The sequence below is a fragment of the Conger conger genome, chromosome 14, assembly GCF_963514075.1.
Source record: "Conger conger chromosome 14, fConCon1.1, whole genome shotgun sequence".
NCBI classification, from domain to species: domain Eukaryota; kingdom Metazoa; phylum Chordata; class Actinopteri; order Anguilliformes; family Congridae; genus Conger; species Conger conger.
In genome coordinates this window covers 10454805-10468311 of record NC_083773.1, presented here as the reverse complement: position 1 = coordinate 10468311, position 13507 = coordinate 10454805, and the positions used below count along the sequence as shown (strand labels likewise).

Here is a 13507-nt window from a genome sequence, read left to right as displayed (position 1 = left end):
GATTCAACCTGCTAAAAGGAATAAAAACAAATACAAAAAGAAATTGAGCACACAGACCATTACAGGTGCCTTGCTATACAAATCAAGCTAAAGGTAATCAGCACACATTTTGAAGGCAGGCCAGATTGATGCAAGCAATGGAGACATTAGAACTAGCAATTAACCAAGAATGTTTATTAAACTCATAAAACATTACAAATTAAAGCAAACAAAAGTGAAGTCATTTCTTTAAAATCAATTTTAAACAGCGTTCTGCCTGGCAAAATTAATAACCTACAAGTCTCATGATGGTACAATGAAAGGTTGACATGCTTTTTTAATGGTTATACACTTTGGCAATTAAGTGATTCGTGTACACAGTATCAAGTCCAAATTATCAATGGCCAAAGCGACAACTTTTAAAAATCATATTCTACCGTCAGATAATCAAGGAGAGTGCCTCCATCTTAACAAGCCACGTCTAACTTACAAAAATAAAAATCCAAGGAAACAAACTACAGTACACTAAACTTTTTCAAATGAAGCATCTGCAACAGACACCAGAAAACTAAGGCATCTTATTTGATCGGGTACACATTACCTAAACAGAAAAAAATTCAACTAAGGTATAACCACAAAAAGTAATGTTTCATTTGTCACCACGTCATGGTCAACAGGGAAATCAATTTTGGTTTAAGATGCCTTAATGAGGGGGACCAAGAGCCCTAAAACACTACTGGTGTCACACAAGACAGGACCATGAGCCAGTCAGCCAAGAGTGACACCTGCAGTAAAACTTAGCAAAAACATAAGCCGACCAAGCAAGCCAGGCATTCTCAATATGAAAACGTAGACAATTTCAGAAAATATACAAAATTGAATCAATAGTTAGTGTATCCGCGTATTTGAGCAACCTGCCAACTTACTGCCCGGCCTTCTCATGCAAAGTTCAAAATATTTACGGATTTTCCCCAATATTTATTAGAAAACAGCTTCAGTACCAAGTGCTTTGAGAAAGGACTAAATTAAGACTGACCAACCCTTGGGGGCACCTGGAGCCGCAACCGGTCAGTGAAACCCAATTTCAAACCACTTATTGATTGGAATAGCTCTGCTAAGCCAGGGGAGCGTAGGGTCCTAGTCCCGGGAGGCCGATCTGGAGCGGGAGCGGGAGCGGGACTTTGAGCGTGACGGGGAATGGGAGGGAGAACGTTTGGGAGGGGATTTTGAGTGACGGCTGTCGGCCTGTGGCGACGGGGAACGGGAGGCGGACTTGCCGCACTCTCCCTTTCCATTCTCCAAGGGGGAGGGGGAACGACTGCGGGACTTCTCCTTGGAGGGGCTGCGCGAGTCGCGCTCGGACTTGGCCTTGGAGCGGCTCTTGGACCTGGACTTGGAGCGGGACCTGCGGTTGTCGGAGAGCGAGCGGGACTTCCTGGTGTGCGAGCGGGAACGCGACTTCCTGTCCCGGGAGCGAGAGCGGGACTTGCGGGCGGGGGACTTGGAATGAGACCGGCGCCCGGACGGGGAGCGGGATTTGCGTCCGGACCTGGAGCGGCCCTTGCTGCGAGAGCGGGACCTGTGGAAAGGAAGCGATAAAGAGTCTGAACCTCCTGCTCTCCGACTGAGCGGCAACGCGGATCAGAAGCGACAAACTGCGGATGACGCCAGAGACGCGCGTCTTACCGTGAGTGGGATCTGGAGTTGCTACGGGAGTGGCTACTCCTGCGACTCCTGCTGCGAGAACGGCGTCTGCTGCGAGACCTGCAGGACAGAAGCATCACACGTCAGAACCTGCTCACCCCGACCCACAGAAACACCTCGCATCAGAACCTGCTCACCCCGACCCACAGAAACACCACGCATCAGAACCTGCTCACCCCAACCCACAGAAACACCACGCATCGGAACCTGTTCACCCCGACCCACAGAAACACCTCGCATCAGAACCTGCTCACCCCGACCCACAGAAACACCACGTATCAGAACCTGCTCACCCCGACCCACAGAAACGCCTCGCATCAGAACCTGCTCACCCCGACCCACAGAAACCACGCATCAGAACCTGCTCACCCCAACCCACAGAAACACCACGCATCAGAACCTGCTCACCCCGACCCACAAACACCACGTATCAGAACCTGCTCACCCCAACCCACAGAAACACCACGCATCAGAACCTGCTCACCCCGACCCACAGAAGCACCACGCATCAGAACCTGCTCACCCCGACCCACAGAAACACCACACGTCAGAACCTGCTCACCCCAACCCACAGAAACACCACGTCAGAACCTGCTCACCCCAACCCACAGAAACACCACGTCAGAACCTGCTCACCCGAACCCACAGAAACACCACGTATCAGAACCTGCTCACCCCGACCCACAGAAACACCACGCATCAGAACCTGCTCACCCCGACCCGCAGAAACGCAACGCATCAGAACCTGCTCACCCCGACCCACAGAAACACCACGTATCAGAACCTGCTCACCCCAACCCACCAGAACCTGCTCACCCCGACCCACAGAAACACCACGTATCAGAACCTGCTCACCCCGACCCACAGAAACACCACACGTCAGAACCTGCTCACCCCAACCCACAGAAACACCACGCATCAGAACCTGCTCACCCCAACCCACAGAAACACCACGTATCAGAACCTGCTCACCCCAACCCAAAGAAACGCACATCAGAACCTGCTCAACCCAACCCAAAGAAACGCACATCATAACCTGCTCAACCCAACCCACAGCAGAGCCTGTATCCTACAGCATGAAACCCCAACTCACAGCACACAGCCTGTATTCCGACAGCATAAAACCACCTAACCCTAACTCACAGCACAGAGCCTGTATCCTACAGCATGAAACCGAACCCTAATTCACAGCACACACAGCCTGTATCCTACAGCATAAAACCACCTAACCCTAAATCATAGCACACAGACTCTAGCCTACAGCATAAAACCACCTACCACAAAAAAAAAATCTATCAGGGGCAGACTGCAGACGTTTGCAGAGCAGAGTACACGTTTAAAAAAAAAAAAAAAGCAGAACTGGTTGTGCTAGCACTAGGAGACAGTCATTTTGATTGCACTCTCCTACTTTACAAAATGTACTTTTGAACTCGGCGACCGTTGAGAAGCCGATAGTGGCCGGCGGCAGAGGCTAGCGGCAGAGGCTAGCGGCAGGACGGGGCTCTCACCGGGACCGGCTGCCGGAGTAGGAGCGGCGGCGGCGTGGCTTGTCCTCCACCAGGCGGATCTTCCTGCCGTTGATGTCGGCGCCGTCCAGCTCGTCCAGGGCCCTCCTCATGTCCGAGTGCGAGCGAAACTCGATGACGCCCTCGTTGGTGCGTTCCTTGTGGGCGTCGGCATACGTCACTTCCCCGGCTTGACGCATAAAGTCCTGCAGACAGACGAGTTTGAGAGAGGTTTAAAAATATAACAAATTAATTTGACCCCACCCAACTGACAATCAAAAAGTGTGACCAGGTTAAGTGTCCCATGCTCCCCATCTGCCAGCAAAACCATAAATAATTTTGGATGCAAGCTTAGATAAAGATCCAATTATTTTGACATGAGCGTTCAATAACATTCAACAAAAATGTGTGCAAAAAAAAGGTTTAAACTACAGTACCAGCCCAAAGAAACCAGCTTAACCCTCCATTTGTGTTACTGAGTGTAATAGATAATGGCTTCTTGACCTCTGACCAGTTTTGCTCAGTCTGAACACCTCTCGCCAGGGGGACACTCCCTTTCAATAATGTTGCAATACTTTATTCAATGTACTCCCGACATCGGCAGACTGAGCGCGTGCAGACCCGTGTAGCTCACCTTCAGGTCCTGCCAGCTGCAGCGACTGGACAGGTTCTCCACAATGAGACGATACTCTGTGCGCACGGGCGGACCGTACTTATCCCTGCCAGTACGGCTTCTGCTGCTGTAACCACTACTACCTTTAAACAACACGAGAGGAGACAAGTCAGCAGTGCACAGTGATATTCTCCACAAGGGGGGGGTGGGGGGGGGGGAATACAGAGGGGTGGTGAAAAATAAAGGAAGGCGCTAATGTTAGCAGGACTGCATTTTTTTTTTTTTTTTGGGCTCTGGTCCATGGCTAATAGTCCTTGTGGACTCCGATGACCAGGACATTTCAGCATTTGGCCACCCTCTCGATCAAAACTAAAATTCAGAAGTTATTACTGTAGTCTGGAAGCCTTGGCAGAAATATTGGACCATCTCCAGTCAATTACCAGCTGTGCACTGTACATTCACAGTAAGAGGATCTCTTTGCATTTCTGTCCTTCGCTCAGAGGCCAAAGGGCAGCAATGCTTGCTTCTCAGATAGAGATTAGCACACCTGTGTAACCAGCCAGGTAATTCACCAATGTGACAGATTTAATACTTAGTCACTGCAATGATGGCCATTTATATTATCCTCTAAAACCTTGAACGCAGATTCTACTTCTAGAACAAACAGTGAAGCATTCTCCACAATTGTCAAGTTGTGAAAAACAAAAAAGCATCTTAAAAAAAAAAAAAAGTGAAACTACCAACACGGCATTACTTGCTTACAGAACTTTACCACCGCCTGTCTAATTACAGGGAAAAAAAAACACTTTGCAATTGAAGCCCACCGCTTTTACACAGCAGATTAGATGGTGGCTTTAACCTCTCCATTTATTTCTTTCAACATAAAAACCAATGGGATTCCTCACCATCACCCTGGTCTATTCGCAAAAGGTTGCTGTCATCATGGCTTCCGGTTAGGTCAGCCAAAGGGTCAAAGGGCAAAGGTCACACACACATTGTAAGGTGAAAGCCAAGGCCAAACGGGACAGGCAGTCATCTTAGCCTCAATGGACTCGGACTCAGCCTCAGCCCGCACTGGACTCTTTCAAATTGAAACATCAAGGACTTTGTTAATGTTGAATTCAAATGGTATATACACATTGCATCTTCAACAAGTCATATCCTTTCGTGATCCTACATGACAGCTGTGCTCATTTCATTTTCTCACGGACGAGGCAATGCCTAGGAAACAAATGGGATCCCTGACGGAGAATTGCATGCACAATAAAGGTAAATTAGCCGATACTAAAAATGCGCGCCGAGGGTGAAGTCAACACAGCTGCCATGTATGCACACTTAACCTAACATTTAACCATCCCACCCCACCCTCCCACACTAACACAGTCCAATCCTGGTCCATATGGGCAGCCACAACATGGCAGTCCCCCATCACCCATGCAGGAAAACCACTATGTGTGTTATGGCAGGAAGTTGGGAGAAAGGTCCCGGCAAATACTTCCACGCAGTCTAAATTCCTGTAAAAGAACCTCCTATACATGACCTATGCCACTTGACCAGAACATGCTAGTATGAGATGGTAAAAAGAATGTAGACTTCTGACCAACACACTTTCCTAGTTTGGTTTACAGATCAATCACTGTACCATTGTATAAAGTGTGTATGGGCAAAATTAGAAATGCTTATTCTACATTGCATTTAAAACCCAGCTCCGTTTTCAATCCGCAGGATAAATGCAGGAGATGGTTTATGGCATTAGACATGCCAGTGTAACATCCATAGCTAAAAACCACACTGTACTGCCATTTCCCTTATGGCGGAGTCTGCATTGCAAGCACAATTGCAGATACGCAAAGGATGCATATTATTCTAGACTGAACACATGCAAGGGAACTGAAAATTGCCAGAGTACATGTACTCAGGAAGGTTACACGTCTGATCTCTAAACCCTAGGAACAGGAGGGGAGGAAAATGTTTGTTATTAACTTGAAGTGAACTCCACTTACTGCGTCCACCGCCCCCATAACCCCCACCACCACCGCCGCCGCCGCCACCGGCACCGGCACCGCCACCGCCTCCGCCTCCGCCGCCGCCGCCGTATCCATCTCGGTCCCGCCGTGGTCCCCGAGCATGCTCTACGATGACTCGTTCGCCACATAGCTCTTTCCCATTGAGCTCATATACTGCATCATCGGCATCGCGCGTGTCCTCAAACTCCACAAAGCCATACCTAGAAAAAGTGGGAAATGTCAGAACCGATGGCGAGGATGTAAAATGCAGACAACAACCGGCAAAGCACTTGCATGTTAAGACATCGCACAATAAATTACATCTACACATCCAAGTACAGTTAACACCCTCCCCGTTCAATTCATATCGATTCTCCAACTAAAAAGCGACCTCATTAGGCAATGTCACTGTCCCGACAAACATCACATGGGGGTAGCTACTGACGGGCAAAGGCCATTCTGTTGCCAGTTAGGCCATTATGCTAAAGTAAACGAAGGAAAGCTGACTAGCTACAAGTCGTAGACAAAAGCAAAACGTAACATGTAAACGTTATTTGCATAATATACTGGCTAAATACATTGAATATCCATCCCATAGAACGGATGCATTAACTCGCCCACTAGCTAACGTTTTATGATAACATTAGGCATTTGAATACAAAACACTAAATTAACGATTTTATTTAGCCTACATCTTAATGCTAACTAAAGTTACATTTAGCAAAATATCCACCGCGGCAAAAATCCGACTTTCAGCACTAGGGGTTATAATTCAATCCCACCCAAGCACAGCCATCTTCCGCACCACGAGCGGATCAGATCAAGTTACCTAGCCGATATGAGGAAACCAACTATTCACGTAACTATCCAGAAAGCATTTAACGTTAGCACCGAAATCCACTGAAAATGGCTACAGCCACCAACCCGTTCGTGACGAGTATTGCATTGCAAAACTCGGTCATGTACAACCAGATTGAAAGATAGACCTAAACAAAGCAGTGTTCCAAAATGCTGGTGCCCACCACCATCTAGCGAGCACTACAACACCGCTGTTCCCAACTCATTTTGCAGAGCGGCCATTTTGTCCACGCGGCAATGTGACTAACCTGGCATCAATATATAAAGTTTAGCTAGCGACATAAGCAAACGAATATTACTGTACACATTAATATAGAGCCACATTCATAAAACCAAAGCGACACTATCTGCATTTTCTTTATTAACATATTTTGCGACGTGTTTTCACCCAATATTACAAACGTTAGCGAACATTGGCTAACGGTTAGCAGGTAGACTAGCTGTACACGCTAGCTATAACCCTGTTCGTAATCGGACTTACCCATTTTTCAGGTCTATTTCTAGAAGCTTGCCATAACCACTGAAGAACCTCTGGATGTCCTTCTCCCGGACATGATAACTCAGTCTGCCGATGTAGACACGGGGCATGGCGTCGATTTATCTGTACTGTTCTTGTGCCAACGTTCTTAATACGAGAAACGCACTTCCGAGCATACCACCTTGCTCTCGCACGAAGAATCTGCAGAGATGACGTTACCCAGTATTTATATCGAAACGTCACGCTGCGCAGTGACTTCTCTTCCCGCCTCCGTTTGGTTTAATCAGCAACTGTCTAATAGAAAGGAGCGCATGTTTTTTACTGGGAAAACAAAATGAGCAGCGTTAACATGGGTATTATATTATTTCATTTGTTTAATTCATTATTAAGGCTTAACCTTATTTTATGACAAGTATTCCAAATGTAGACATTATATGGATGACCATAAGAATGTTACAATCTGTTACCTGAAATGCATTTCACCTGTTAAAAGAAATAAATTAACCTAAGTTTATTACAGTACTCCCAAACTAACCCTGACACATTTGCATAGCCAGTTGCCAGTCAAAATGCTATTTTGAAAATTGAGGATTGCAGGTGATCCCTCGCACTGCAAGGGCAGAGCTGAACATTAGCAGGCCCCTTCCCTGCTACAATAGAGAGCTAGAGAAGCCTGCATGCATACAGAGGCATGTCTGAAATTGGCAAGAATGTGAGGAGTGGGGTGGGATGGGATTAGAGTGGAAGTTAGGTGAACATATCAGGGCCAGAGACCAGATTTTGGCTGGACAACGTGGTGAACACATTTGCATAACAAAAGATAGGGGAGAAAGGGTATATTTGCATTACAGTTGAAAACAGGAGAAATTGGAGGGCGATGATGTAAAGACAATGGGCTAATGGCAGCATTTGTGGTGCTCATATTGAGGTATGGGGCTGTGAGCAAGCATCAAGCATTCGATCCCCGGTGTAGCCACAATAAGATTGCACAGCCGTTGGGCCCTTAACCCTGCATTGCTCCAGGGGAGGACTGTCTCCTGCTTAGTCTAATCAACTGTATGCCGCTCTGGATAAGAGCGTCTGCCAAATGCCAATAATTTAATGTAATGTAATGTAGTATCTTGAGACAAGGTAGAAACTGCCCAAGTCCCAGCTCAGCTAGGATAGGGACAGGATAACAACTTCAGGAAGTTCACTTTTCATCTGTTCAACAAATTCTAGTACACATCAATGTAAACAGCTACTGAGATATGGTGAAGAATTTCTTGTGTAATGTTATGAATAATGATCATATCTATTGCTATGATGTTGTCATATATTGTTCAATATTGTTAATGCCATTATTCAGTATTTTAAAATACATAGATTTTCCCATTTTAATAAATATGCATTTATTGTAACCTGTACATACATTCATTTAAAAACTTCTCATAAAATCATACTATGCAGGATCTTCATCTTGAAAATATTATATAACATGCTCAGTCATCACTATGATACACTAACTGTTTCTTTTCACTTCTGCCCAATACCTTGCTTGTCTACATGTATTTGTTATTCTAAAAACTCCTCAGGCCACTTCTGTACAGTATCTGAAATGCATGCCTCCAATACACTCGACTCATACATTCTCTTATCCAATAGGAGGAGGAGGAGAGCAAGAGGAGATATGTATGGATTGGGTAGTACAGTGGTGGGCAGGGTTTCCTAGAGATTAGCCTTTGTGGCTAACCATAAAGAAAGCGGCTGGCTAGCATTTGGTAACATTAAAGCAGGTAGTTGCCGTTAAATTGCTAACTTAATGGCTTGTGTGGAGAGTGATTACTAAAGCAGATGTCTTACAAATCATATTTATTTATTTACTGTACAGGAAAAATGATAAAATTCATCACACATATACACTGGGCACTTTATTGGGAACACCAGTACAACTACTTATTCATGTGATTATTGAATCAGCCAATTGTGTGGAAGGAGTGTAATGCATAAAATCATGCAGATACGAGTCAGGAGCTTCAGTTCACATCAACCGTCAGAATGTACAAGATGTTAAAAGATACACGGAGTACAAATAAAACCTGTGCCCAACTCAGACTAAAAACTGTTTCATAGTGGGTTTCCTGTCCTGCAGAAAAATAAAGAAAATAAAGAAATATAATAAAGAAGAGATGAGGGTAGAGGAGAAAGAGGACATGAGATGAGCATGAGAGGACTTGAAAAGAGTGATCAGAGCATCAAAAATATAAAGGAAACTAGAAAGATATTAAAGACCTGCACATATATATATATAGCAAAATTGCAGTTTATTTAAGGCAATCACAAATGTTTTGGTCACAGACCTTCATCCACATCAAAGTGCACAAGAAATAGTTCTAAATAGTTTTAAAATAATTAATACAGCCTGTGTGTCCTCTTCCTGGGAAGTTTGCAACCATTCCATACGTTTAAAACATATATTATTGTTCTTTCAGTACTAAGTAGTATGTTTAATCATTTATGGGTTCTTTTTTGTACCCATTATCAGACTTGTGACAGTCAACTACCATATGTACCATATGTTCCCATGCTGATGGATGACAAAAGGATTTTGCATGTTTGTTACCTCATTTTTATTCTCTAATGCAGTGGTCACCAACTCTGGTCCTGGAGACCTGGCACACCTGACTTTACTATTTAGCAGCTCAATGCAGATCTCTAGCTCTTGAATGAGGTGTGCTTTGTCAAGGTTAGAGTGAAAACTTACAGGATGGTAGATCTCAACAGGGTTGGTTACCACTGCTCTCATGAAATAGGATAATTTTGACACGTATGGTTTTCAGAAAGAATTAATAAAGATTAATAAAAAAAAACTGAAATGTGAGTTTTCCTGTCTCTTTGAACATAACATTATTTCCCAAAGGATATTAACAGCTGGAACTGGAATGATGCAGGAAAAATCGTCTCACATTCTGCGCAACAATTGGCTAACAACGATTAACCAACATCTGGAATTCCTATCATGAAAAAACAATCTCTTTAGTAATTAGCTGAGATTGCAGAGCTTGCAGAGCTTCTACTGATCCTCCTAAAAGCTAACTGGTCTCAACCTCAGTCAGTGCAAGATGAACAGAGGCTAACATCAGCATCATTACCTTTCACCAGTACAGCACACATTTTATTGTGTAGAATTTTCAATTCAGGAAATTCTTTAAATGGGGTCCAGGATCTCCACGCTTCTACAATTTACTGTCTCTCGAAGTTCTCTCTCTCACTCTCAGTACTCCTTCCTGGGCACATGAGACAGCCAGCACGCCATCCCGTCTCCAGAGCCTGCCCTGAACCAACCCTCTGCTGCCCCCTAAAGAAAGGAAACAGGATGTGAGCATTAAGACAAGCATCCAGCATCCAAACAGTAAAGCCTGATTTATACTTCTGCGTCGAATCTACACAGAGGCTATGGCGTAGCCTACCCATAGCCACGCACCTCCCCAGAAATGTAACAATGCAAAAGTATAAATCAGGCTTAAGACTGAGGTGGGCACTGAGCAGGACTCACCTGCCCAAGGACTCTCACACTCGTACAGCATCCAATCATCTGCACGGAAGGTGCTGTGGAACCACATGGCATGGTCCAAGGATGCAGAAAACTGTGCTCGGTAGGCTGGGTAAGGCAGTAAAGCAGTGTCCAGAAAGGAGTAGTCTGAAACGTAGGCAGCAACACAGCAGTGCAGCTTCATGTCTCCTTCACCTGTAAACAAAGATACCCAGTTACAATTGCTGCTAACATCACTGCTACCCTCCACAAAGACTATAAGCTCATTTTCACTGATGAAAACCATACAATTAAAATCAATGTTTCATTGTTATGCATTTGTGGTAATCTTTACAGTAGATTTGAGGCAATTGCCCAATAAAAATGATCACAAAAGTCTTCTACACTGAATTTGTCAAATTACTACCTGTAATATCAAGAAAGTTACCAATATATCCTCTGGCACGAACCCAGTATAGTTTCTTTGGTTCCATGGCAACACGTCTGTAAAAATCTGGTGGGTTCACTGGCTTGATCTCAATAGGAACTTCATTAGCCAGTAACCTATTAAGTCCTTGCTTGGAATGCTCAGCCAGGTCAGGATGACTGTTAACAAAAAAAAAAGTTTGTTTAAAATTCTAATTAAAGCGAGAGCAAACATATATCTCACGGTGCTAGATCTGAAGGAAGAGTATCTTGACGATGATGACAATAATAAGGCACTGCCTTTATATGGCGATCTCAAAGCTCTTTACAGTGCTCTTTCATGTTGAAATGCAGGGTTGAAGGCCCTGCTGAAGGGGCCCAATGGCTGTGCGGATCTTATTGTGGCTACACTGGGGATCAAACCGCCGACCTTGCGGGGTCCCAGTCATGTACCTTAACCACTATGCTGCAGATTGCTACAACCAGCACAAATGTGTAGCACCCACCTCAAATATCTCTGGATGAGCATCTCCACCGTGAGCAGGTCTTCGGGAGGAGGCACTGCGGGCATGGAGAACTGGTGCTGCAGGGGACTGGGCTGGTGCAGGTGGAAGGAGGCCTGACAGATCAGAATGGGCTGCCCATTTTGAATGGCCTTCACGGAGCGTACGCAGAAGCTCTGTCCGTCCCGGGTCCGATCCACCTGGTACAGCACGGGCACCTTGGGGTCTCCTGAGCCAGAAAGAGGCTTTCCGCTCAGAATCACTCACACTCGTTTGATGGATCTCAATGCTAAAGTTTTCAGTAGTAATATTAACACGGGGACGGTTTTACAAATGCTGCACCACAAATACAGTTAAACACTGTTTTAGAACAACCTGGTGTTAATTCGCAAGCCACTCACCTGCTCGTACAAAGTAACAGTGCAGGGAATGGGCAAAGACATCCTCACTGACAGATTTGGCAGCGGCAACCAACGCCTGCCCAACAATCTGTCCTCCAAACAGCCGTTGTGAGCGGGGTACCCAGTGGTGCGTCCCTCTGCAGGAAACATGGGGATATGTGGCTCACACACAGGCTAAACCAGTGGTTCCCAACCTCAGTCCTGGGGCCCCCTGTGTATGCCGGTTTTTCTTCCAACCACAATTGCAATTCCAGTATTTTAAGGAACGGTTTTTGCCAATTGCTCTTTACCCTCTTAAGCCACACTGTGCTAGAAATATCTATGTGACAGTGGAGGTACACTTTTCATCTTCAATTATCAATTTCCCCAAATTCACCCTTAAAGTACAGTAATGTTATCTTTGGGTACAAATGAGTAGGCCCACGTTTAAGCGAAGAAGGTACAAAATGACGTTACTTGTATATTGCTGGCGAGGGGTACCTATAGGGTACGGGTGGGCAATTCCAGTCCTGGAGAGCCGGTGTGTATTCAGGCTTTTGTCTCCACCAATTACTCTGGCTAAATGAGCTAACTGGGCGTATACACAAACACTAGTTCACTGAGATTAGATCACAGTAAAACCATATCATACAGGGACACAAGAACAGTCTTTGACTGGCATTCATGCATGCATCAAGAAATTTACCTAACATAAATGTTAGAGCCAATTAAGTAATAAAGGCCAGCAGTTGACATGAAAACCAGAAACAGATACGGCCCTCATTGCCCACCTCTGCTATATATCGATCCAGCATTTGTATCTTTTATTTTTACATTTAAGTGTAACGTTGCCATGGGAAAGGATAACGCGCTAAATTAGCTAGTCTATCCAACTGACTCTAGCATTTACACAATGATCTAATCCTCCTACGATATAACTAAACTAAACTAAACTGCTAATGAGACGTTGAATGTAATGTTACTGACGCTATTTAGTCATTTCCAGTCAGTGGCAATTGCCATTTTCGCAGTAGTTACTAGTATTCCTGTTTTTAAGCAATACTAGTCTACATAATGAGTTAGCTACCTGTATAGGTCTGTGTCGAGTTTCTCTAAATTCAAGACGCTAGTAACTAAGACGCTTCGAAGATCCGGTGTTTCTTCGCCAGAGGGAATCCAGTTGGTTTTTACATTCGTAACTGACTCGCTCGATTCCCCGGTGTTTTCCTCCGCCAACTCTCTTGCTTCCGTGTCGGCCATGTCTTTGTGAACAGTCAATCTGGTCAATCTTCCACGTGAGGACGGAAAGCGCACGCGTTCAATCGGCGCTGGGTTGACAAGAGGCCAAGCGCTTGGAGAGTGCTACCAGAGCTTAGAATGAGAGCTCTCGAGAATGAAATGGGAAAACAAATATTTTTGTTTTGTAAGGTAGCCTTGCGATGTAGCCTCTCTCGTGCTGTTCAGGAAAATTCTTCAGAATTGAATGTGCTCTGAAGATTTTTTCCCCCCCATTACATTCTCGACCTTAGCAGAGTAGCCATAAT

At 45.0% G+C, this 13507-nt stretch overlaps 2 protein-coding genes and 1 long non-coding RNA gene across 4 annotated transcripts; all 3 read right to left on the bottom strand.

Annotated features, from left to right (window-relative positions):
* Positions 1–159: 159 nt before the first annotated feature.
* srsf6b (serine and arginine rich splicing factor 6b) lies at positions 160–7356 on the bottom strand. The gene is made up of 6 exons (XM_061219095.1): positions 7147–7356; positions 5805–6028; positions 3823–3944; positions 3192–3394; positions 1666–1743; positions 160–1558 (listed from the first exon to the last, which is right to left on the bottom strand). Exons 1-6 carry the CDS (start codon positions 7251–7253, stop codon positions 1117–1119), a joined length of 1176 nt encoding a protein of 391 aa, XP_061075079.1. The 5' UTR covers positions 7254–7356; the 3' UTR covers positions 160–1116.
* LOC133109649 (uncharacterized) lies at positions 2529–3160 on the bottom strand. Its single transcript, XR_009704777.1, has 3 exons — positions 2720–3160; positions 2648–2683; positions 2529–2608 (listed from the first exon to the last, which is right to left on the bottom strand). It is a non-coding gene; the product is annotated as an uncharacterized LOC133109649 (long non-coding RNA).
* A 2073-nt stretch (positions 7357–9429) lies between the features above and the next one.
* Positions 9430–13306, bottom strand: acot8 (acyl-CoA thioesterase 8). 2 transcript variants are annotated; one of them, XM_061220461.1, is made up of 6 exons: positions 13051–13306; positions 11985–12121; positions 11587–11812; positions 11082–11260; positions 10679–10870; positions 9430–10480 (listed from the first exon to the last, which is right to left on the bottom strand). In XM_061220461.1, exons 1-6 carry the CDS (start codon positions 13221–13223, stop codon positions 10359–10361), a joined length of 1029 nt encoding a protein of 342 aa, XP_061076445.1. In that variant the 5' UTR covers positions 13224–13306; the 3' UTR covers positions 9430–10358. The 2 variants fall into 2 exon arrangements, with proteins under 2 accessions (XP_061076445.1, XP_061076447.1); XM_061220463.1 differs by having other exon boundaries at positions 11103–11260; positions 13051–13302.
* Between the last annotated feature and the right edge of the window lie 201 nt (positions 13307–13507).